General features: G+C 35.0%; 1 protein-coding gene across 1 annotated transcript in view; it reads left to right on the top strand.

Annotated features, from left to right (window-relative positions):
• kndc1 (kinase non-catalytic C-lobe domain containing 1) overlaps nt 1-26,240 on the top strand; it is a 65,347-nt gene that overhangs the window by 9,831 nt on the left and 29,276 nt on the right. Inside the window, exons 4-17 of the mRNA XM_084390954.1 lie at nt 2,924-3,106; nt 4,300-4,417; nt 5,211-5,394; nt 8,314-8,734; nt 10,286-10,397; nt 11,609-11,680; nt 12,013-12,074; nt 12,152-12,310; nt 13,167-13,244; nt 14,898-14,988; nt 15,546-15,708; nt 18,187-18,818; nt 19,841-19,964; nt 22,820-23,133. Of these exons, the coding sequence (XP_084247080.1) occupies nt 2,924-3,106; nt 4,300-4,417; nt 5,211-5,394; nt 8,314-8,734; nt 10,286-10,397; nt 11,609-11,680; nt 12,013-12,074; nt 12,152-12,310; nt 13,167-13,244; nt 14,898-14,988; nt 15,546-15,708; nt 18,187-18,818; nt 19,841-19,964; nt 22,820-23,133 (2,713 nt within the window). The remainder of the gene's footprint in view (nt 1-2,923; nt 3,107-4,299; nt 4,418-5,210; nt 5,395-8,313; nt 8,735-10,285; nt 10,398-11,608; nt 11,681-12,012; nt 12,075-12,151; nt 12,311-13,166; nt 13,245-14,897; nt 14,989-15,545; nt 15,709-18,186; nt 18,819-19,840; nt 19,965-22,819; nt 23,134-26,240) is intronic.

The raw sequence follows: 26,240 nt of genomic DNA on the forward strand, positions 1-26,240 counted from the left end.
AAAAAAAAAAAAGTTTTACGTTCATAACATAATTCTAATAATTTTTTCATTTTATACTTCAGTTTTGTCCTTCATATACACTTAATTTTTTCCGGATGGAGACAAGTCTTTTTTCTTTTTGCATTTTCATTACATAATTTTAATACATTTGTAATATTGATTTTATTCTTCATACACTTTTCAGATGGATTATTTTAGCATTTTCATAACACCATTTTTATAATATTGTTTTGCATGTTCATAACATTTTTAACAATATTTCTGCAGGTTCATAACATCATTTTATTAATTTTGTAATAATAATTTTATTCTTCACTTTTATATTTCAAATACACTTCATTTTCTTTCAGATGGAAGCCAGTATATATATTTTTTTTATATAACATCATTTTCATAATATTTTGTTGCAGGTTCATATTATAATGTTAATAATTTTGTAATTTTAATTGTATAGGCTACTTCTTTTTTATAGTTCATTTACACTTCTTTTTTGTGCATGTTCATAGCATTTTAATAATTTTGCAATTTTAACATTATACTTACATTTTAGGGTGCATTCTGTCCTGTGATTTTGTTTTATTTAATAACCAAAATAAAAACAAAATAAATGTGTCTTTTGTTTTTTAAACAAAATGATCCATTACAACTTCATATTACAGATTTCATCTAGTGATAGTAGATCAGGTTTTGGGTTTATTATAGTCTGTATATTAGATAATCCCTTATGGCGCTTTTCCACTGCATGGTACGGTACGGCTCGGTTCGGTACGGCACGCTTATGGCGCATTTCCACTGCATGGTACGGTACGGTACGGCTCGCTTCGGCTCGCTTTATGGTACCACCTCTGTTGAGGTTCCAAGCGTACCGTACCGGTACTAAAATGTGACGTGAAAACACTGAAGATCACTGATTGGTCAGACAGAATCGTCACTACCAGTGTCGTTGTATTTGCGACACGAGACCATGCACGAGACAAACCCGCTAGATTTAAATAGCCAGTAGACAACAGCCAACGCTGTAGTGTCTTGCAGTTAAAAAGTTTCTTGTAAACTGTTTCTTGCAGTCAGGGGCGGCGCCGGATAATTTTTAACGCATATGTGCTGAGGGCACACACACACATATGTGTGTGTATATATGTGTGTGTGTATATATATATATATATATATATATATATTATTATTATTATTATTATTATTATTATTATTAATAAATGAGCAAAACTTGGCCACAAAATATTTAATATTCAATTATTTTAATGATCACAATTAAAGTTTTAATTTTATTAAATTGAACAAGCGCAAAATTCAGCATTCAATCAAATATTCAAAAAGACTTAATAATAATAATGTTATTTCTCTCTATAGGCGCGTTTACTACGAATATGGCGATCGTCAACTTCATCTTTGCCATGCACAGACAGAAAACACTATTTTATAAATAAAAATCACTGCACGCGTCCCCGGATTTACAAACGCACATCTTGCTTGTTGCACGCACATTATGTCGAAATAACGAGATATTATGTTGAAATAACATTATTATTATTAAGTCTTTTTGAATATTTGATTGAATGCTGAATTTTGCGCTTGTTCAATTTAATAAAATTAGGCCTATATATAGCCTATATATATATATATATATATATATATATATATATATATATATATATATATATATATATATATATATATATACTATTAATAAATGAGCAAACCTTGGCCACAAAATATTTAATATTCAATTATTTTAATGATCACAATTAAAGTTTTAATTTTATTAAAACGCGTGCACTGATTTTTATTTATAAAAGTGTTTTCTGTCAGTGTCTGTGCATGGCAAAGATGAAGTTGACGATCGCCATATTCGTAGTAAACGCGCCTATAGAGAGAAATGCACATAATGGATTACATAAGAGAGTAGCCTATTTCTTTTTGTTTTGAATTATTTCGTTTAAAGACATTTCAAGCTTTGTGTATTTGAGGATGAGATGCGCTCCAGTTAACGTACAATGCAAGTGACCGCTCGGGCGCCTCAATGATTAAATTGTCTATTTTGCATCTTATTCAATCCAGGCAATTGTTTGATGAAAAAATTATTAAAATGAAGATACAATTTATACAAAACGAAATTCACTTTAAAGAATTGTTTTCTACAAAACAAAACTTAATGAAGTGGTCAAAATTATGTCTGACTCGCTATGTCTCTCTACTCGTGCTGTTCACTTTTCATAATCAACATAGGCAGATGGAAAAAAATAACATAACATTAACTAAATGCGCTTTTTCAATGGCAGTAGGCTAAAACAGTACATTAGGCCTAGACTCTCTATTTGTAAAGATTGCTGCACATTCATTTAATTCTGAATTTTGCACACACAAGTTGAAAGGCATTTGCTCAAATCAAGTTCACGGATAATTGTGCGTGCATTTATTAATCATTATGATACTAAAATCATAACAAAGTAGGCTATGCTATGTACAAAAAATCAGATGAGCCCAGAATATGAACGCAACGTTTAATTACACGTTAAGAATTTTCCTTCCATATAGTAAACCATTATAAGAACGTTTAATTTAAAAACATCCACATGCCGAGAATCAAGAGCACCATCCCCTGTGTTGTGCGTTTGAAATGTGGCGCGTTTACAATGATGTCATGGCAGTAGAGGCGGCAACTATAACGATCAGTCCCACCCATTTTGAAGCGGTACTAACTGCAATGGAAAAGCAACCGAGCTAAAGCGAACCGAACCGTGCCGTACCGAGTCGAGTCGTACCACGCAGTGGAAAAGCGAAGCGAGCCGAACCGTTCCGCGCCGAGTCGAACCGTACCGAGCCGAACCGTGCCGTACCATGCAGTGGAAAAGCGCCATAATGGATTAGATATGTAGTATGATTTAATTAGCATGTCTCTGTTCTCCAGGGTCACATGTTCTCATTAGGCTCCACCCTCTGGGCCGCGCTGGATCCCGTCACGGATCAGGATCAGGATCAGGATCAGGATCAGGATCAGGATCAGGATCAGGATCAGGATCTGAGTGAAGAGAGCAAGTGTTTGCTGAAGCAGATGCAGCGAGAGAAACCTGAGGATCGACCCACACTCCAGGTTCATCATCAGAGACATCATTTTAATAATTATATTTGCATGTTCATATAATTTAAATAAAAAATATAATTTAAATAAATATAATTTTATAATATAATTCTATCATTTTTTTAATATATTTTAAAAAAAATAATAAATTACTATTATATTTTTTACATGAACAGCATATCCATTTAATGGATATCGGCTGAAAAGGCTGCATATTAAAATATATATATATTTTTTTGCATGTTAACATAATTGTAATAATTTTGTCATTTACAACAAAAATAATTCTGCTTTTTTTTAAAGGAACATATTATTGTTATATTAACAACATAGCAATTTGATTGCAACATAAACAGGGACAAACCAGCACTGTGTTTGATGTGAACAAATCTTGACCTTTGCTAGTCCAGGGTGTCCTTGAGCGCAGTCTAGTGGATATCCAGCGCTAGTGTTTCTCTGACACACACGAGCCACAGACTCAGTTCAGTCATGAAACAAAGACCTCTCCCTTCACCTGACCGATGTGAACAATCCCCAGATCCAGCTTTACTGACGGCTGACAGAACGTTGCTGAAAACACAGATATACACTTTAATGGAAATCACAATAACCTTCCAGGAATAATAAAATATCCTATAAATTAGTTCTGGATTCTCTAAAGCTTTTTTGTCAGCTGAACCTCTGAGATTTTACGTTAATATTTCAATTATTTAATAATAATTGAATAATCAATTTAATAATAATTTAATTAATAATTTACTCAAGTTCACATGATATGCACGTGAAAAAATTCGAAAAATGTACGATTTCAGAACTTCCACGACTTTCTGTGGAGAATTAAATATTTAACATGTATGATATACATTTTTTAAGGGTCATTTGACTGAAGGGTCATTTGACTGAAGGAGGCAGATTTCCCTCTTTGTTAATTAAAAAAAAAATTATTATTGTTTTCAATGGAGAAAAATGGATAATAATTATTGCATAAATATTAATTAGTACCATTCAATTCTCTCAAAATGCGAAATAAAAAAGCTAAAATATTATTGAACAAAAATATATTACATTGATTTTACTGAAGAAAATAGAACATTTTACGTGTCCGGTCACTTTAACTGTAAGGAACATGAGTGTGTTCATAAATAAGGAGCGCACACGGGTTAATGATGTGTGTGTGTGAATAACATCAGCTCTTATTTTGCCAGGATCTTCTGTCTCAGGCCGAGGCTTTACTCGCTGACGTCTCGTCCACAACCGTCTGTCGGAAACTATCCGCTGTTGGACGAAGACTTCTGTCCATAGAGTCCGTCGCTACTTTCCCAGGTTTGATCCCACAGTTGTCTCATAATGTGACTTCCCATATATATATATATTTGATTGCTTGAAGGAACATACAAGATACCAAACAAACCTCAAAAGAAAGCTTAATACAATTTCAAGAAGACCGAATAGCAGCAAACAAAGAATTAATAAACAACATAAACCTAAAGAAACATAAAAAAAGAAGGGGGTTATCATCAAAAAATACCTTCAAAAGAAATTATGGGTTGATAATTAATCCAAAAATATAAAATTGAAATAAATAAATTATTTTAAAATTCAACTTATTTAAACAAGTAAAATGAAACAATTAAAAATAATGAATAATAAAAAGAATAAAAAATATATATATATATATTTTTTTTTTACTTGCATGTCATGTGATCATTAATTGACATCAGAGAATAATAAAATAATAATAAATAATTAAAAAAAACATTACAAATATGTGACCATTAACTGACATCCGAGAATAATAAATAACAAATAATAATAATAATAATTTAAAAAATACTAAAAATATTTTATTTGTCTTCCTGCATTTCCTGTGACCAATAACTAACATCAGACAATGTATGTATATATATATATATATATATATATGTTTTTTTTCTTCTGCATGTCATGTGAGCATTAACTGAGAACCGTAAACATGTTAATTGTTCATTGTTAAATTATTGAAAAATTCATATAAAATCTCAGGTGGACTTCAAGTAAATATTTTAGCTTAAAGTGGTTTGTCTGACTCTTGCAGCTCTAGTATCTTTAATGGCCAGATCTTTCTATTTCTTCACAGATGGATCTGGTTTCCATTTTCTGGATTACAAAGCTGTAAGATCAAACACCACGGAGAATCCCTCCAGCGCTCGTCCCATGATCAGAAACTCCTCCGGCGACTCGTGTGACGGAGAAGAGCTTCTGTTGAGGCGCAGGGGTTTGTGTAACGGATCTCGCTGGTCTGGAGCTTCGGCTGGACTCAGGTACAGAAACACTGCAGAAACGCTTTTCTTACTCAGTGTTTCTGTCTTGTTTCCAGTCCAAATATCTAAAAATTCTTAAATCAAGATGCATTTACTAAAGTAGGAAAAAGCCATAAGATATTATGTCTTGTTTTCTGGGGGAATTAATCAAAATTAAGTGAGTTTTTGCTTAAAACAAGCAAAATTATCTTCCAATGGGGTCAGAAAAATAAACTTAATTCAAACAGAAACAATATTATTTTTCTCACCCCATTGGCAGAAAATTTTGCTTTTTTTAAGCAAAAACTCACTTAATTTGTATTTATCTCCCCAGAAAACAAGACATAATATCTTATGTAATTTTACTCATCTAGTAAATGCATCTTGATTTATGAATTGTTTGATATTTGGACTGGAAACAAGACAGAAACACTGAGTAAGAAAAGCATTTTTTACAGTGCAAGGACCAAATACACATTTTTCTTGCTTCTATTAGGAGATGAAGTGTCTTGCGCGTCAAGAAATACACGGCCAGTCCGTTAAAGTGTTGCACATTTATTTGCACAAACACAAAAACATGAAAAATCCTTGAAATTTGTTCGGCCAATACTTCCAAACAGAGCTCAAGTATGGCTTTAATTCCTTTGAAATCTTACATCTTAAATCCGTTTAATATCTTCCTCAGATTCCGATTTAGACAGTTTTCTCATTTTTGACAGCCAGATGTAAGATAACTGTATACCCTCCTTCCTCTCTTGAATCACTTTAGCTAAAACAGCATATACTTGTATGAACATATGTGGCCCTGGATCACGTCACCAGTCTCGAGTCGCACGGGTATATCTGTGGCGATAGCCAACAATACATTGTATGGGTCAAAATGATCAATTTTCCTTTTATGCCAAAAATCATGAGGATATTAAGTAAAGATCATGTTCCATGAAGACATTTTGTAAATTTCCTACCGTAAATATATAAAACATATATTTGTGTGAGTGAATGCAGCACAATCGTGAACATAAATGAACAACTTTAAAGGAGATTTTCTCAATGTTTAGATTTTTTTTGCACCCTCAGATTCCAGATTTTCAATAGTTGTCTCTCGGCCAAATATTGTCCTATCCTAACAAACATACATCAATGGAAAGCTTATTTATTCAGCTTGACCCTTACGACTGGTTTTGTGGCCACATATAAGGAGGAGTGGCTTTAAAGCGATCTTCAAGTAAAATATACAAAGAAAACTTCAAGTAAAATATACACGGACAACCTCGAGTAAATGCAGTACAGGATAACTTCAAGTAAATTCTTAAAGTGTGTAATTTTAGTAGCATCTAGTGGTGAGGTTGTGAACTGCACCCAACAGAAGTTACGGTGGCCAACAGGAAGTGATGTCGTCGTCTGAGACAGCAGAGAGTAGCCAGTTCAGCAATGAGGTTTCTTTACAAAGATAAATTAAGAAATTAGATTTACTTAATTATTCAGTAAAGCGATATGTTATTGCGAATATTATTGTTACTTGTTCATCATTGTGTCAGTGTTTTATTCGCTTCTTTGCACTAAGAACAACATAGTGACAAAACGCGTTTGTCCGTTTAGGGCCACCGTAGAAACGTGTCGATGTAAGCGGACCCGCGGTGTGTGTAGAGAAAAATGGCTCATTCTAAGCTAATAAAAACATAACGGTTCATTAAAGGAACACGCCGATTTTTTGGGACTTCAGCTTATTCACCGTATCCCCCAGAGTTAGATAAGTCCACACATACCTTTTTCATCTCCGTGCGTGCCGTAACCCACCGCTAGCCTAGCTTAGCACAAAGACTGGAGGTAAATGGCTCCAGCTAGCATACTGCTCCCAATAAGTGACAAAATAACGCCAACATTTTCCTATTTACATGTTGTGATTTGTATAGTCACAGCGTGTGCAAATAACAAGGTCACATGAGACACAATCATCTTTTAACCGTATACATACTGGGAACTATATTCTCAGAAGACGAAGCACTGCTACTTGGGCGGAGTGATTTACTCCAACTCTGAGGAACTCTCTGCTCCTCACCACGGGGCTTCTCAGGCGCTGCGAGCAAATCACTCCGCCCAAGTAGCAGTGCTTCGCCTTCTGAGAATATGTTACCATGTTATTTGCACACGCTGTGACTATAAATCACAACATGTAAACAGGAAAATGTTGGCGTTATGTTGTCACTTATTGGGAGCAGTCGGGTCAATTTTTTTTTTTTTTTTTTACAGATTGGGCTTTGGTCAGACTCGGGCTCATTTAGCTTTTCTCCTTTCATCGTGCCCATAATATACGTGCAGAGCGCAGGCTACTGTATGACATATTGTTATATTGATAATATTATAAATATGCAACGCAATATGCGATCACGCGAGTGCAATGCATTAGGTGACAGTTGACCATGCAGAGCATCAGGGAGAAGTTGGAGCGTAAGGAGTTACTAAAAGTCCCCTCGGGTCGGGTTCGGGCTGAAAAATTGCAGACGTTTTTGGGCTGGGGCCGGATTAGGGCTTGAACACCACGGGCCAGGTCTCAGTTAGGGCTGGATGTTTTGCCCCGTGCAGGGCTCTAGGCAGTATGTTAGCTGGAGCCGTTTACCTCCAGTCTTTGTGCTAAGCTAGGCTAGCGGTGGGTGCGTCAGACAGAGTTACGGCACGCACAGAGATGAAAATGGTATGTATGGACTTATCTAACTCTGGGGGATACGGTGAATAAGCTAAAGTCCCAAAAAGTCGGCGTGTTCCTTTAAGTAAGGTCTTTATACACCACTGAAAACATATGATATTGCATTTCTGTCTAGATCCTCCTAAATATTACACAATGCACCTTTAAATAATACAGCACTGAACATAAAACAGAAATAAGCTGAGAATAATAATAATAATACACATTGAGTGCATATTGACTTGGCTCTTCATCAGGGAAGACGAGCCCTCGCCGGACAGCAGGTCTCAGAACAGTTCTCCGGTGCACAGGAGGAGTCAGGAGAGGAGAGCCCTGAACCGGTCCTGCTCCGTCCCGGACTCCAACAACCCTCGGGTGTTCAGTCCTCCCTCACACACTCCCATCAGCATGCTGGTGTCCGACCTGTCCGAGATCAGCGAGGACGAGAGCTGGAGCGGGAGACTGCGGGCTAAACACACTCGGGCCGAGAGAAGGTCCGAGCGGCGAGGAGAGGAATCATGTGACCCGTCTGTGGATGCGACGGTCGAACCGGACGCTCGTGAGACGGATCAAAGCGACTTTGTAGACGCTGAAATCCTGGAAGACGGAGATCTGTGCAGCTCAAACCACAACAGCCAAACGATCCTGTCCCCGAATGAGGGATATCATCAGAATGAGGTTTGTTTGTTGATACAGAACGGCCGAGATATGACCCATTTTATTATTATTTGGAATTAAAATTCCCTGATAATTTACTCATGTTCATGTCTTTCTTTCTTCAGTCGAAAAGGTTTTTGAGGAAAACGTTCCAGGATGTTTCTCCATATAGAGACTTCAATGGGGTCCAACGGGTCGAAGGTCCAGATGTGAGTTTCAGTGCAGCTTCAGAGTCTCAACACGATCCAGCCGAGGAATAAGAGTCTTATCTAGACAAACCAGCGGACATTTTAGAACAAAAATAAACATTTATATACTTTTTAATCACTAGTGCTCATCTTACACTGGCTGTGATGAAAGGTCACGCGTGTTCAGGTTCAGAAATGTAGAGTAGTGTGAAAAACTCCTTCTCAGTTTCTCCTCCAACTTCAAAATCGTCCGACATCGTTGTTTTACCTTTTTTTTATTTTGTAAAGGCCGTTTGACTTAGTTTTTGCACATTCACTTTGTAAACACTAAGTCTGTACCACCGCCTTCGTCACGCGTGACCTTTCAACCTGATTACATAGTGCAAGATGAGCATTTTTGGTTAAAAAGAATATATATGTAAATTTTTTATAAAATGTCCGCTGGTTTGTCTAGATAAGACTCTTATTCCTCGGCTGGATCGTGTCGAGACTCTGAAGCTGCACTGAAACTCACATTTGGACCCCATTGAAGTCACTATATGGAGAAACATCCTGGAATGTTTTCCTCAAAAACCTTCATTTCTTTTTCGACTGAAGAAAGAAAGACATGATCATCTCGGATGACGTGTGGGAGAGTAAATTATCAGGAAATTTTAATTCTGAAGTGAACTAAACCTTTAAACCAAGACACTACAGTTTATTTTATGCACTGCTCAATATTGAGATTTGAGTCTATTGTGTTCCAGAACATGTCTTCTCTCAGACTGGTGGAAGGAAAACATCCAAAAGAAACATTTAAGTGTTTTAACCAGGGCCTAAAACTAACTTTTGACCGCATCTGCCAATGGCTGGTGACTTCTGAATATGTACTAGCCATAAGCATGTTTTACCGGCCATGAAACCAGTTATGACACCAGCATTTTAGATCCCAGTGAAAATTCACAATCCTCTATTCCATTTTCGATGGAATAACCTACCTAATATAAATTTAAATCATTATTAAAGACGAGTAGCAGTAGTTTTCAGGTATTTTTTGTGAATTTGTCAAGAAGACGTGAAAGAGAGCTCAATTCAGTATGTGTCTGAGACGCGCTTTCTGCGCTCGCTCCTGATGTTTGAGCACACACAACTTTCCACACAGCGTTCAAGTAACGCATCTTCATGCACTTGAATATTTCCATTGGCACGGCTTACACTCTCAGTGCGGTGCTGGTCTGTTGACTGTCCCGCTCGTCGTTCACGTTCTCACAACACTGCGTCGTTAGAATTCACAGAAATCAGCTGGGGAAGAACGGTGATACAGTTTTAGCACTTTGAATGTGTGATAAAAAGAAGTGTGTTGATGTAAAATGAATGAGCGATATTGTTGTATGTTTGTTCCCAGTGGATGTGCCTGCGGGATCTTCTCTCTCGCTCCGCTCCGCTCTCAGTGAACGAGCTCTGGGCTTTATGCCACACGTGTCTCTCCACGCTGCAGACGTACATCGACCTCCCGGGTCAGTCAACATCAAAGACTCGTTACTTTGTTTTTTTGTTTTTATGTATCATGTCCATAATTAACCTATATTTTAATGCAGTGCTTTGCTAATGCACATATGCATGTTTAATACAAATTTTCTAATACTCATATGATTATTATGCATGAAGTGTTTGAGCTGTTTTTACTTCAAAGACCTGATGGAATATTTGTAGTTTTAAAATTTAATTTGTCACATTGAAGGAATAAGTTAAAACTTGATAATAAACACATATAGAGAAGTGGTGACCAGTTACAGCATGCACAAATATACACTTTCCTATAAGCTAAATTATTTTACATCTTTTACATTACATCTCACAATTCTGAGAAAGTCAGTTATAAACTTGGATTTATGAGAAATAAAGTCAGAATTGTGAGATAAAGTCGCAATTACCTTTTTTTTTATTTTTAATTACGTGATGGAAACCAGCTTCCGTACTTTGCCTTGTAATTTCAACACTATGAAAATAATATACAATGCGATTCATTAATATATAAATAAAATAGACATTCTTGACATTCCTATACATTTTTAAATAAAATCTTGAATGTTGAAGCAAGTTTTTTTTATAATTATTTTTTATTTTTTTCAAATAATTAAAATAAAACACTTAAAAATAATAAATAATAAAAATAGAACAAATAAAAAAAGATTTATTTTTGTTTACTTGCATGTCATGTCACCCTTAACTGACTACAGACAATAATAAATAATGAAAATTATAATAAATCTATATTTATAAATGGTCAAATGACATGCAGCTAAACAAAATTTGTAATAATTTTTTTTATTAAAACGCACGCACGCGCACGCACGCACACACACACACACACACACACACACACACACACACACACACACACACACACACACACACACACACACACACACATTTTTACCTGCATGTCATGTGAGCATTAACTGTTTGAACATGCACATTTTCTCTTTCTCTCAAATCTCTTAAACTAAATATTTTAGCTTAAAGGGCTTTGGCTGACTCGACATTCCTAAGATTTGAACCTAAAATCTTGAATGTTGAAGCAAGGAATGTAATTTCCCATCTTCCCACATTCAGAAACACTGATAGTTTCAGCTACATCACACTTTAATAAGAGCTAAAGGCAACATTTCCTCAGCAGTCGTTTGCTCCTGATTTGTATGATCACGTGTTCTCTGTGTGCCTTCAGACTATGTGTGTCTGGACTCAGTGTTTGTGGGCTGTGAAGGAGAGATGCTGTTTCTCAGACCCAAAGACTCAGGTACGAGCTCTAACAACTAATGCAATCGTTCATTAACTCATTAACTCAGGGCTTTCTCTTCCTATTTCTCATATTAAAGATGCACAAAATCTAAACATTTTTAAATGCAACCTAAAAACTCACTTTTTTTAGGTTGGCTTTTTCCCAGTGGTTTAATTATTTTGTATTCCAGTGTGTTCTTTTGTTTGTGTATCTGTGTATTTTTTACTTTCATTATTATTTATTTTTCTCTTTGTATTTTTGTGTAAAGTGCCTTGAGAAGCTGCTTTAAAGGCGCTATATAAAATAAAGTGTATTATTATTATTAACTCTGTTCCGGTTGTCCTTCTCAGTCTCCTGTGATGCGTTTTTCCTGGCTCCTGAATTTCAAGAACATGGAATTGTGACGGAAAAGGTTTGTCACTATGGCAACCACTTTCTAGCAGTGACACACAGTGCTGTGTGTTCAAACGGATGTGTGTTTTCCTCTAGGCGTGTGTGTATGGGGTGGCAGCCGTCCTCTGGGCTTCAGCCAAGTTTAATTTGTCTCCCGATCAAAAGTTGGCCATGCCGAGGAAACTCAAGAGACTCCTGCTGGAGATGGCCAAGAGAACGCCAATCGAAAGACCGTCTATTGAGGCCGCCAAAAAGGTGCTTGAGAACCATCATTCATTATTTATTCATTTAAAACGTATGTTATAGAGTCAAATTTTACTCCAAAACCTAGGATCCAAAGTATAGGAGAATTATATTTATTATAAAGACATAGACATGTGTACATAAATAATATAAATACATTTGAAAAAAATGTTTTTAAGTGTCTTATGCTCAACAGTAAGAACAGTAATATTGTGAAATATTATTACAATTAAAATCATTAAAAAATATTTACAATATTTAAAATACAATTTACATTAAGGTTTCATTTGTTAACATAATTAATACAAATTGTATTAATTAACAGTGTGCAATATTTTTAATAATCTTTGCCAATGTAAGTTAATAAAAATACTATTTAACTAATTTTAAGAAATCCAACATTAAATCCCATTTTAAAAATGTATTTGTAAATGTTGAAATTAACAGAAGAATTATTGTACATTGTTAGTTCACGTTGAAAAACTAAGAACTTTGGATACTAGAAAAGAGCATTATAGATAATAAATTATTATTATTATTATTATTATTATTATATGTTAACTAAAGTAATATTAACAAATGAAACCGTACATATGTAAATGAAACATTTTATATATATATATATATATATATATAGCATTAATGTGAAAATAATGATGTGTCATTTAAATTAAATAAATACTGATTTTAATAATTCATGATTTTGGGCTGAATTGTCCTGAACATAATTTCACAGTGTAATTATGGATGATTATTATGTTATGATTAATACATGATAATTATTATGTAATTATTTATTCAGTGTTAAAAGGCTTCATTAGGCTGTTTGCGTATGGTAATGGTGTTTATGTCTGCTGTCATATTTCAGTGTTGCCGTGACTACCTCTGCCGGCAGGGAAGTGATGCAGAGAGTGTGTGGACGCAGCTCATCAGTCGAGTTCATCAGGTGACGCGTCAGCATCTGATCTCGTCTTCTCACTTCTAGAGAGTCTCTGTTCTCTGTGCGGTTTATGGAAACTTGTTTCCACCATTGCAGCGTTTTATCTCCAAATTCAGCAGCGCGGTGGCTCAGTGGGAGAGAGAAATAAAGTCAGAATTACGAGAAATAAAGTCAGAATTACGAGAAATAAAGTGAGAATTGCGAGAAATAAAGTCAGAATTACGAGAAATAAAGTCAGAATTACGAGAAAAAAAGTGAGAATTGTGTAAAATAAAGTGAGAATTGCAAGAAATAAAGTCAGAATTATGATAAATAAAGTGAGATTTGCGAGAAATAAAGTCAGAATTACGAGAAATAAAGTGAGAATTGCGAGAAATAAAGTCAGAATTACGAGAAATAAAGTGAGAATTGTGTAAAATAAAGTGAGAATTGCAAGAAATAAAGTCAGAATTATGATAAATAAAGTGAGATTTGCGAGAAATAAAGTCAGAATTACGAGAAATAAAGTGAGATTTGCGAGAAATAAAGTAAGAATTACGAGAAATAAAGTGAGATTTGCGAGAAATAAAGTCAGAATTACGAGAAATAAGGTAAGAATTGCAAGATATAAAGTCAGAATTATGATAAATAAATTGAGAACTGCGTGAAATAAAGTGAGAATTGTGAGAATAAAGTCAAAATTGTGTGAAATAAAGTGAGAATTGCGTTAAATAAAGTCAGAATTGTGAGAAATGAAGTGACAATTACAAGAAATAAATCGAGAATTGTGTGAAATAAAGTCAGAATTGCAAGAATAAAGTCAGAATTACGAGAAATAAAGTCAGAATTGCGAAAAAAATAAAGTCAGAATTGCAAGAAATAAAGTCAGAATTGCGAGAAATAAAATCAGAATTGCGAAAAAATAAAGTCAGAATTACGAGAAATAAAGTCAGAATTGCGAAAAAAATAAAGTCAGAATTGCAAGAAATAAAGTCAGAATTGTGAGAAATAAAGTCAGAATTGCGAGAAATAAAATCAGAATTGCGAAAAAATAAAGTCAGAATTGCGAGAAATAAAGTCAGAATTACCTGTTTTAATTGCAAGCTTATATTTCGCAATCATGACTTTTTCTCGCAATTACGAGTTTCTCTTACAATCCTGAAAAAAAGTCAGAATTGCGAGTAATAACCTCAGAATTTGCGTGAAAGTCAGAATTGCGAAATAAAATGTTGCAGTTATCTTTTTAGTTTTTTATTCTGTGGCGGAAACGGGTTTCCATATTTGATCAACTGTGTGTCACAAAAACATTGTCCTTCTACCGCATGAAACATGTCAGTCCAGTGATATCAGCGACACACACTCATCTCTGTCCCGCTTGCACATCTAATACACATGTTTTTAACTCCAGCTTTCAGATAGTCGTTAATTGAATTTTCATGAGATTTCTCAAAGGAATGCAATTGCTCAGAAGTTGATCTTTCAAATCTCAGGAGACGTGGTTTAAATATCAACTTTCCCACAGATGTTTATGCTAAAATTCTTTAGACAAACTAAAAATAGACACAAATAAAAAGTAAATCCCAGCTACTGTCATAAACGCTCTTCTGTAACTCTTTCCGGTCTTAATGCATGAACTTCGGTCAGCAAGTTTCTCATAACCAGAAGTGTTTTTCATTGAAGGCATTGGATGGGAATAGAGGTACAGAGGAACCGTGTTCTCCTGAGTGTGCTGGACACACACCTGACCCACACTTGGGAGAAGTTAACACAGGTGCGAGTCATTCTGTCAATTTGCATTTTTAACATTTCATATTTCACCCTAAAATCAGAAGAGAGAAATTCTGCTGCTCATAAAGAAAGCCTATTATCTTTATGACAATTAAGCACATTTACCCACACATTCTTTGACATGTAATGTGAAAAGAATCTCATATTGTTATAATGTGAAGAAAAAGAAAATAATTATGTATATGCACTGTTATTCAAAAGTTTGGGGTGGGTTATGCATATATATATATATATATATAAAATGAGAATCAAAAAACTCAAAAGTAAAATGGATGCATTACAGAAATGAGAATATGAGGGGAATGTGCTTTTGCTATTAAAATACAGTTATATTACAAAAAAAATGCATTAATGGTCCTAAAATTCCTCTTCATTATGTATAATTTCTTATATATTTGTTTTTGGGGCTGAAATGTGATCCACACGTTTTCATGAGATCCACACTGTTTTGTAATAAATGTTCAAACGTGTGTCCGCTGAATATGAACATGCTTTACTATATTTGTGTGGTATTAATCTGCAGGTGTGTTTTTGTCTCAGGTTTTGTCCCGTTGGCCCCCGAGGGCCGGTTGGCCCCTGTAACTGGTCCTGTTCCTCATAATTACCCAGTGTCCTCCACCAGCATCAGTTTGCCCGAGGCCTTCACCTCTCCTGATACACACTTCAGCCCGATAGTCCTGACCCCAAACACACAGTCTGAGCTGTAGGTCCACTGACGCGCTCTTATACATATCCCTGATAGATGGACTATCCGCTTTCACTTCTAGAACTTTTTTACACTTCAATTTTTTTTCAAGTGCTTTCTGCAATAATCTGCCATGTGTCTTCTTTATAAAGAGACCAACCTTAGGTCAAAGAATTCATGAATTACAACATTTAAGTTCAGAACGGGGGTGAAAGTTAACCGTTTCAAGAAGAATTCACTGATATATTTCTCCCACGTTTTCTTATAAAATCAGTATTGTGAAAGAAAAAATTGCGAGAAATAAAGTCAGGATTGTGAAAAAATGAAGGCAGAGTTGTAATAAATAAAGTCAGAATTGTGATAAATAAAGTCAGAATTGCGAGAAATAAAGTCAGAATTGTGAGAAATAAAGTCAGAATTGTAAGAAATAAAGTCAGAATTGTGAGAAATAAAGTCAGAATTGTAAGAAATACATTCAGAATTGTGAGAAATAAAGTCAGAATTGCGAGAAATAGTCAGAATTGCGAGAAATAAAGTCAGAATTATGAGAAATAAAGTCAGAATTGTAAGAAATAAAGTCAGAATTGCGAGAAATAAAGTCAGAATTGCGAGAAATAAAGTCAGAATTGTGAGAAATAGTCAGAATTGCGAGAAATAAAGTCAGAATTGCGAGAAATAGTCAGAATTGCGAGAAATAAAATGAGAATTGTGAGAAATAAAATCAGAAATGCGAGAATTAAAGTCAGAATTGCGAGAAATAAAGTCAGAATTGCAAGAAATAGTCAGAATTGCGAGAAATAAAGTCAGAATTGCGAGAAATAAAGTCAGAATTGCGAGAAATAAAGTCAGAATTGTGAGAAATAAAGTCAGAATTGTGAGAAATAAAGTCAGAATTGCGAGAAATAAAGTCAGAATTGTAAGAAATAAAGTCAGAATTGTGAGAAATAAAGTCAGAATTGCGAGAACTAAAATCAGAATTGTGAGAAATAAATTCAGAAAAGCGAGAAATAAAGTCAGAATTGTGAGAAATAAATTCAGAAATGCGAGAAATAAAGTCAGAATTGTGAGAAATAAAGTCAGAATTGTGAGAAATAAAGTCAGAATTGTGAGAAATAAAGTCAGAATTGTGAGAAATAAAGTCAGAATTGTGAGAAATAAAGTCAGAATTGTGAGAAATAAAGTCAGAATTGTGAGAAATAAAGTCAGAATTGCGAGAAATAAAGTCAGAATTGTAAGAAATAAAGTCAGAATTGTGAGAAATAAAGTCAGAATTGCGAGAACTAAAATCAGAATTGTGAGAAATAAATTCAGAAAAGCGAGAAATAAAGTCAGAATTGTGAGAAATAAATTCAGAAATGCGAGAAATAAAGTCAGAATTGTGAGAAATAAAGTCAGAATTGTGAGAAATAAAGTCAGAATTGTAAGAAATAAAGTCAGAATTGCGAGAAATAAAGTCCGAATTGCGAGAATTGTAAGAAATAAAGTCAGAATTGCGAGAAATAAAATCAGAATTGCGAGAAATAAAATCAGAATTGCGAGAAATAAATTCAGAATTGCGAGAAATAAATTCAGAAATGCGAGAAATAAAGTCAGAATTGCGAGAAATAAAGTCAGAATTGTAAGAAATAAAGTCAGAATTGTGAGAAATAAAGTCAGAATTGTGAGAAATAAAGTCAGAATTGCGAGAAATAAAGTCAGAATTGTAAGAAATAAAGTCAGAATTGTGAGAAATAAAGTCAGAATTGCGAGAACTAAAATCAGAATTGTGAGAAATAAATTCAGAAAAGCGAGAAATAAAGTCAGAATTGTGAGAAATAAATTCAGAAATGCGAGAAATAAAGTCAGAATTGTGAGAAATAAAGTCAGAATTGTGAGAAATAAAGTCAGAATTGTAAGAAATAAAGTCAGAATTGCGAGAAATAAAGTCCGAATTGCGAGAATTGTAAGAAATAAAGTCAGAATTGCGAGAAATAAAATCAGAATTGCGAGAAATAAAATCAGAATTGCGAGAAATAAATTCAGAATTGCGAGAAATAAATTCAGAAATGCGAGAAATAAAGTCAGAATTGTGAGAAATAAAGTCAGAATTGTGAGAAATAAAGTCAGAATTGTGAGAAATAAATTCAGAGATGCGAGAAATAAAGTCAGAATTGTGAGAAATAAATTCAGAAATGCGAGAAATAAAGTCAGAATTGTGAGAAATAAAGTCAGAATTGTGAGAAATAAAGTCCGAATTGCGAGAAATAAAGTCCGAATTGCGAGAAATAAAGTCCGAATTGCGAGAAATAAAGTCAGAATTGTAAGAAATAAAGTCAGAATTGTGAGAAATAAAGTCAGAATTGTAAGAAATAAAGTCAGAATTGCGAGAAATAAAGTCCGAATTGCGAGAAATAAAGTCAGAATTGCGAGAAATAAAATCAGAATTGTGAGAAATAAAGTCAGAATTTTGAATTATAAACTCTGATCTAGGATCTAATGCTCTTGTTTGTTTTTAAGGATTGTCTCTTTTGATGACATCACAGATGAAACTATCCCGCTAGAGCCAGAAGAACCGGACGAGAGCAACACCGAGGATGATGGGATTGAGGGAGTTTTCTCTACGGTGGATCATGTGACCGGTTGTTCATCATCATCCAGTTGTAAGACTCTTGTGAATTCAACGCCTCCAGTGATTACCCAAATAACCAATAAAGAAATGGACAAACAGCCAAACTACCCCACCCTACCATGTGACAATGGGTTTTATAACAACTTCCTGTTACAGCAAGACCCACAGACAGGAAGTCTGACCCTACTTCCTGTTCAGATCGCCATGCTTCAGCCAATCACAGGCGTGCATCACTTCAACGCAGAACCACTAAACATCAAACTACCAAAACCTTTATCTTCTGTAAAATCAGACGCCGCTCTCAGGAATGAAGGAGTCAGTGTTTGCCATAGAGATAATAACTCTACAGTGTCTCCTGAAAGGGTTTTGAATATTTCTGCTCCTCACTGTATGAATCACACACTGACTCTCTCGAGCTCCTGTTGGAGATGCTCGTGTCTGAAGCGTGTGTGTGACCTAATTAGAGAACAGTTCACGTTTGACGGACACCTGGAGAACGGACTCGGATATCTGGCAATGGGTAACCGTTTTACATGTAATTCATTTTAATTTATTTTAATAACAATTTAACTTTTCGACTTATTTTACCGTATTATTACTTCTTTAAAAACATTTTTTTAAATAATTCTTTGGTTATATTTATTTTATATTACTATTACTTTTTTATTTTTACAATTTATTATAATTGTTTTATTATTTAAATTATTGTATTTTTTACATTTTGTTTTGTTTTATTATTTATATTTTATTCTTATTATGTTTGTTTTACCATTTATTACTGTTTTTTATTATTATTTTAATTGTTTTATTTTTTACATTTTACTTTGTTTTGTTTTATTATTTATATATTTTATTATTATTATTATTATTATTATTATGTTTTACAATTTTTTATTATTATTATTATTTTATCATTAGTTTTTTATTTTAATATTTTATTTTATTCAGTTTTTTGTATTTGTTTACATTTCTGTATATTAATTATCATTATATAATTTTTTTTAATTTAATTTTGTTTATTTCTACATTTTTTTATTCTTTTAATGTTTGTTTTTTTACAATTTATTATAATTTTTTGTATTGTTTTAATTATTTAATTATTTTTATTATTATTTTTTGCATATTTTTTACATTTTACTATTTTTGTATTCTTTTATTTAATTATTTTTTCATTTTTTAAATGTTATTTTGTGTTATTATTTTTACCTTTTTATTGTACATTTTATTGTTATTGTTTTTTTATATTTTATTTTGTTTTATTATTTTTACATATTATTATTATTATTATTATTATTATCAGTATAATGTACTTTACTTGCCTGTGTTAAAAATCACCCCCACCTCAGCCTTTAATTCTGTGATTATGTCACAGATTTTTCTATTAATTAAGTCCAGGGGAAAGACTCTAAAAGAAATAAACTGAGGAACTTAAGCAATGTTCCGCTTCGTTGTGTTTATGTAATATGCCACATATTTCACAGATTTAGCCTTTCTTTGAATGGCCTTGATTCAAGGACTCTCTTATGTCCTGTCTCTTTCTAGGAGAATACATCTTTTCCCTGAAAAACCTGCGGTTTGACACTTTTTGCCGAGCAATACAGGAGAAGTTCAGCGATGTGTTCTGGGAGCAGAAGTTGCTGTGTGACCTTCATCATCTGATTAACCTGTGAGAGTCAACATAAACCAGATTAGCTCCTCATTTACATATGCAGCATTTGCTTTTAGAATCAGTCTCTGTGATATGCTGGTCTCTAGATATGGCTTCTTTAGTTTAACACTGTTTAGTTTCATCCTTTTCTGCCAAGCAAAAATCGTGCATCTGATCACTTAGTAAAATACACTAGGAAAAAAATATTTTCTTTCTTATTGTTTTTGCATGGGGTCAGAAAAATATACTTAATTCATAAGGAAAATATAGTTAGTTAGTTAGTTAGTTGGTTAGTTGGTTGGTTGGTTGGTTGGTTGGTAAGTTGGTTAGTTAGTTAGTTGGTTATATCTGTAAGATAATATATCTTGTAATATTATTCATTGGCAGATTTTAGTTAGTTGGTTAGTTAGTTAGTTAGTTGGTTGATTGGTTAGTTGGTCTCTATCTCTCTCCTCCCTCTCCCTCTCTCGTTCATTGGTAGATTTTAGTTAGTTGGTTAGTTAGTTAGTTAGTTGGTTGGTTGGTTGGTTGGTTGGTTGGTTGGTTGGTTAGTTGGTTAGTTTAGATGGTTAGTTAGTTGGTTATATCTGTAAGATAATATATCTTGTAATATTATTCATTGGTAGACTTTAGTTAGTTGGTTAGTTAGTTAGTTGGTCTCTCTCTCTCTCTCCTCCCTCTCCCTCTCTCGTTCATTGGTAGATTTTGGTTGGTTGGTTAGTTAGTTAGTTAGTTAGTTAGTTAGTTAGTTGGTTAGTTGGTTGGTTGGTTATATCTGTAAGATAATATATCTTGTAATATTATTCATTGGTGGATTTTAGTTAGTTGTTAGTTAATTAGTTAGTAAGTTGTTTAGTTAGTTAGGTGGTTAATTGGTTAGTTAGTTGGTTATTTAGTTGGTTGGTTATATCTGTAAGATAATATATCTTGTAATATTATTCATTGGTAGATTTTAGTTAGTTAGTTAGTTGGTTAATTGGTTAGATGGCTGGTTAGTTAGTTGATTAGTTAGTTGGTTGGTTGGTAGGTAGGTTGGTTGGTTATTTAGTTGGTTGGTTGGTTAGTTTAGTTAGTTAGTTAGTTGGTTGGTTAGTTAGTTAGTTAGTTAGTTAGTTGCTTTCTGTGTCTGCAAACTTTATTTTCTTCATCTGTAGTGTTTTCCAGTAAAAATATCTAAACATCCATAAAATGAGATAAAGGAATGATGAATGTCTGGAGCACAGATGCTGCACAGTGAGGTTAATACATCAGCTTTAGCATTGAAACCCAAATATGAGAGAAATAGTGATGATTTATCATTAGTCAATTCAAGTCCAGTCATCTTTATTTGCGCATTATGCATTATTCAGTTTGATTTTCTGAATGCTGAAATGGTCCAACATCCTGTGGCTTTGAATTTGAATTTCAGTCACACGAGAGCTTCTCATTCTCAATAGTCACATATAACCACGTCCCTCCACTTATCATCAGCAATCAAGCCAGAATAATTTCAGGAGAAGCAGTTTTCCAGAAAGGTCCCTATGGAAACAGATGCTCCTGAAGTGAGTCCTCGATGCGTCGGGTCAGAGAGATCACATAGAGAGAGAGAGAGAGAGAGAGAGAGAGAGAGAGAGGTGATGTTCTGAGACACAATAGTCTCTTTCTCAGTCGCCGGATCACATGCTCTGAGGATCAGACTGAAATGGTTGTGGATGTTACACACTCTCGCTGTGTGTGTGGTTAAACAGCAGTGCTGGTGTGTGTGAGAGGAGTGTGTGTGGGTAAACAGCAGCGCTGGTGTGTGAGAGGAGTGTGTGTGGGTAAACAGCAGTGCTGGTGTGTGAGAGGAGTGTGTGTGGGTAAACAGCAGTGCTGGTGTGTGAGAGGAGTGTGTGTGGTTCAACAGTAGTGCTGGTGTGTAAGAGGAGTGTGTGGACGTCACACAGGTGCTGCAGGTATTGTCGCGTCACAAGCCTCGGATATAAAGGAGCGTTCTTATAACTCTGATAATGCATAACGATGTACGGTAGGTGTTTGAGGAGAAATGGTTTAGTTGACTTGTTTATTTATTTATTTATGGTGAAAGTTTTAGTTGACTTTATTTATGATATATAGTTTAGTTGATATTTATGTTTGTTTATTTATTTATAGATCCATCTGTATCTGTACTGCAAAAAATATGTTTCTAAATCTGTATTTTTCTTGTTTTTTTCGTAAATATCCTTAAAACAAGTGAAATCCGAAGAAGCAAAACTGTACACGATAATATATCTTGAATTAAGTGGAGTTTTTTTCTTGATTGGCTGATTTTATTTAGTTAATTAGTAGACCTTGCTTTCTGTATCTGTGCGATGCAAAAAATAAATAAAAAATAAATATGTTTGGGGTGTTTAAATTTTATTATTTAAGTATAAACCTCTGTAAACTGTGATTTTATATGCTTTATATGTTTAGATATTTCACTGGAAAACAAGACAAGATTTTGTAGTTGTTGTTGTTTCTGTGTGTGACTTGCTCTTGCACTTTTTTGTCCATTAATTGGCTTATCTTGGATGTTTTGAACTGTTTTATGTCTTACAGACTCTTTTGTTGTTTCTCTCTCTCTCTCTCTCTCTCTCTCTCTCTCTCTCTCTCTCTCTCTCTCTCTCTCTCTCTCTCTCTCTCTCTCTCTCTCCCCCCCTCTCTCTCTCTCTCTTTCCCTCTCTCACTCTCTCTCTCTCTCTCCCTCTCCCTCTCTCACTGTCTATCTCTCTCTCTCCCTCTCTCTCTCTCTCTCTCTCTCCCTCTCTCTCTCTCTCACTGTCTATCTCTCTCTCTCCCTCTCTCTCTTTCTCCCTCTCTCTCTATCACTCTCTCTCTTTCTCCCTCTCTCTCTCACTCTCTCTCTCTCTTAGAGTCTCTGATGATCACCCCTCCTCTAATGCAGTGAATAGGGCACCAGTATCTCTCCAGAGCTCCAGACGTTGTTTTTCCAGTGAGGAAAACGGTCCTCTTGACCACAGCGCAAAGCTCTGCTCGTCCCGGCCTTCAGATCGACCCGCGTTAGAGGAAAACCAGCAGAACCAGATCAAGAAAGAACTGAAATGCAAACTTGATGAATTAAAATGCAGAGAAACAGTAGACAGACATGAGTCAGAGGAGATTGAGACCAGAGGAAACACACAGGAAGTGACATCACAGGAAGTGACATCACAGGATGACAGCAAAGGTAGGACCGCCCCCTCTCATCAACATGAAATAAAAAGTAACTGACATTGATTTTTCTTTTACTTTAATTACATGTTCCTGGTATTATCATGAATATTGTGAAGAACAATAATTATAAAACTGTTTAGTCGTTGTTTATGTAATATGTTGTTCACATATAGACCTGTCGCAATAATCAATATATTGACTAATCGCACAATAATTGTACATGATCTCAATAGTTTTTAGTGACACAATAATATATCGCCTATTATGTTTACATAATGAATGTCACCAACAGCAGGGCTCGGGCAGCTCCTTCATACACAGAGCGGTCATCGGCATTATCGTGTTTTCCTGAAACTACAGACCGTTTACAAGAACAAGTCCAAATGCACTCGATTTCAAAGCTAGGGTTTGTGTTTTCAGCAATAGCGTGCACCCTTTCTTCACAGAGAAAAGAAGGACAGGGGAAATGGAAAATCTCCATAAGTGCCTTTTGTGCATTTGCACGTGTGTTTTTAGGGCCCGAGCACCGGTGGTGTGAGGACCCTATTGGAATTGCTCCATTTATTTACTTGTTAAGGCCCTTTCACACCGGACGCGTAACGAAAAAGCGAATAGTTCGCGTCATTTGCGACGTCTGTGACGTTCAGAGCTTCAACATTCCACAACTTTCGCGCCGACAGCTGAGAAAACATGGACACATCATCATCATCATCATCATCATCATCCAGTGAAGACGAGCATTTCATTTTCTTTAAAAGACAGAAAAGAAGGTTTTGGGTGCACCCGATCTTAAAGGGGTCATATAATGCCATTTTTGTACAAGCTAATATGATTCTTTAGGGTCTAAATTAAAAGTTTGTAATATACTTTAATTAAAAAATCTCATTAGTATTGTAAGAAAAGACTAATTTTACCTGGTCAAGAACAGCTCTGTTTTCAGCACGCGTTTAAGTGCATGTGTCTTTAAATGATAATGAGCTTTGCTCACCCCGCCCCTTTACACCGTTTGTAACACAATAACACAATAACCATAATGCGTTATACGTGGGATTATGAATCATATCGAGAACGTCGTACATAGAAAACATGCCATAATGTACCCTGAGTGTAAACAGCTGCATTCATCGTGAAGCGTGCAGCAAGCGATTTGCAAAGATTAATATAAATATTAATATAAAGGTTAATAAAATGTTACACTCACTTCTTCTTCTGGAGGTGCAGCAGGAACACGAATAGTTGGTACCGATCCTTTTTTCAGGAGCAGCTTCTTAGCAAAACCAGCTTTATACTGACCCTCGTTTGTAAAGCAGTCTGGTGTGTGAAATGATTCGTGCAAACGAAAGCATTGACGTTGATCGTGGGGAATATTCCCTTCGAAAACACACTCAGCCACTGCGTCTTCAGCGGTTCGGATTTAGGAACATCAAAATGATGCTGTGTTCCTTATTACACCCGAGAACAGAACACCACAATCGCTTAGACGCCATTCTGCTCATAGACAGTGCTTGAGCGAGGGCGGGTCTGTGTTGAAACGCTGCTGTCAATCAACAATCGTGGGAGGGGCGTCCGACCGTTTGACGTCACAAGATCGAATGGCTTAATTTGAGATGGGGAGAACATATACATACAACCGGCACATCCGGGAACTTAACTGTAAATTTCGTAACCGCCCCTTTTTAGGGGAAAACAAACCAGACTTCCCATAGACTTCAATACAAAATAGCGGCACAAAACAACGTCCGTACACAGCCGGCAGACGTGTATAACTTCAGAAATCACTTAGATGAAATATGTCGAGTAATTATATGTCCACCCTGCCTTTCATAGAGCGTGAACGATACATTTATAAACTTAATTTGGGCAACTTAAAAACATGTACCTACCAGCGTCAAATTGGTCTAACAACCCCACCCAGTGGCCAGAAGTGTCTTACCCGGACATTTACTCGTACCTCATCGAGTCACCAGGTAGCCAGTGAATGATTTTACTTCGGTTTTAAGAAGTAAACATCTTTAAATGTATAATATTATGTCTTTATATTTAGAGTAGCTACTGAGTGCACTTTTCTGTCCAGCCATACAACTAGCCTGATTTAGCTTTCGATAGCATCATCCGTAATTCATGATATTTCCATAACAGCAAGATATTGATGATAATGGCAGGCAGAGATGGGCATAAATACATGGAAATGCATTTAAAATAAAATAAAAATACAAAATACTGTGTGGAAAAATTTAATTAAATACAAATACATAATAGGGGTAGCCTATTGTGTGAAAAAAAAAATGTTTAAATACAAATTACATGTTTGTAAGGGTTAGTACATGTCCTCAATCCGATACTGTGTATGGCGCTCGCCGGTTTGTTTTCCCCTAAAAGTGGGCGTGAACCTTTTCAGAGACGTTCTATGACGCTACGCCGGTTGTATGTATAAGGAGATTAAAAAAAAGACCACTGGATGGATTTTTATCATTTTATGATGGTTGTGTACAGGCACTGCCAACACACATTTAAGTACAATCAACTTGTAAAAGTGCATGTACCATTATATGACCCCTTTAAAGAACAGAGTGTCTGAAGGGGAGTATGCTAATGTCCACTTTTAGTTTCCTTTTCCTCTCTCCTCTTCCTCACACAGGTGTCCCTGAGGGTTTTCCACAGTTTTTTTTTTTGCGTCTTCAACTAAACACAGTGCGTTTTGTAATGTCAATACACATTACATGTAACACACGAAGTAACAAGTTAAAATCATTCGACTAGAAACTATAGATATCACACAAAGAATAAAGCAGCCCTAAATAGTCTCACTACATTTTGTTACATTTTCGAAGTAAGTCTCTGTCTCTATCTTTAGTTTGACGATAATAGTGTTAGCTTTCTATCCCGAATGTAGTTTAGCCTGCTAGCCTACACAGCACAGGACGCTCATTACACAAACAGCTGATCAAAAAATAAAACCATTGCGCGAATTATTCGTGCGTCAAAATCGCGTCCAGTGTGAAAGGACCTTTACTTTGCACTTTTTTATTTTATTTTTATTTTTATAAAATGTTTATTTACTACTTATTCAAGTTTCAAATTTATTTTTTTGACACTTCATTTCCGTGATCTAAGGAATTA

Source organism: Rutilus rutilus (assembly GCF_951802725.1).
Source record: "Rutilus rutilus genome assembly, chromosome: 20".
NCBI lineage: Eukaryota > Metazoa > Chordata > Actinopteri > Cypriniformes > Leuciscidae > Rutilus > Rutilus rutilus.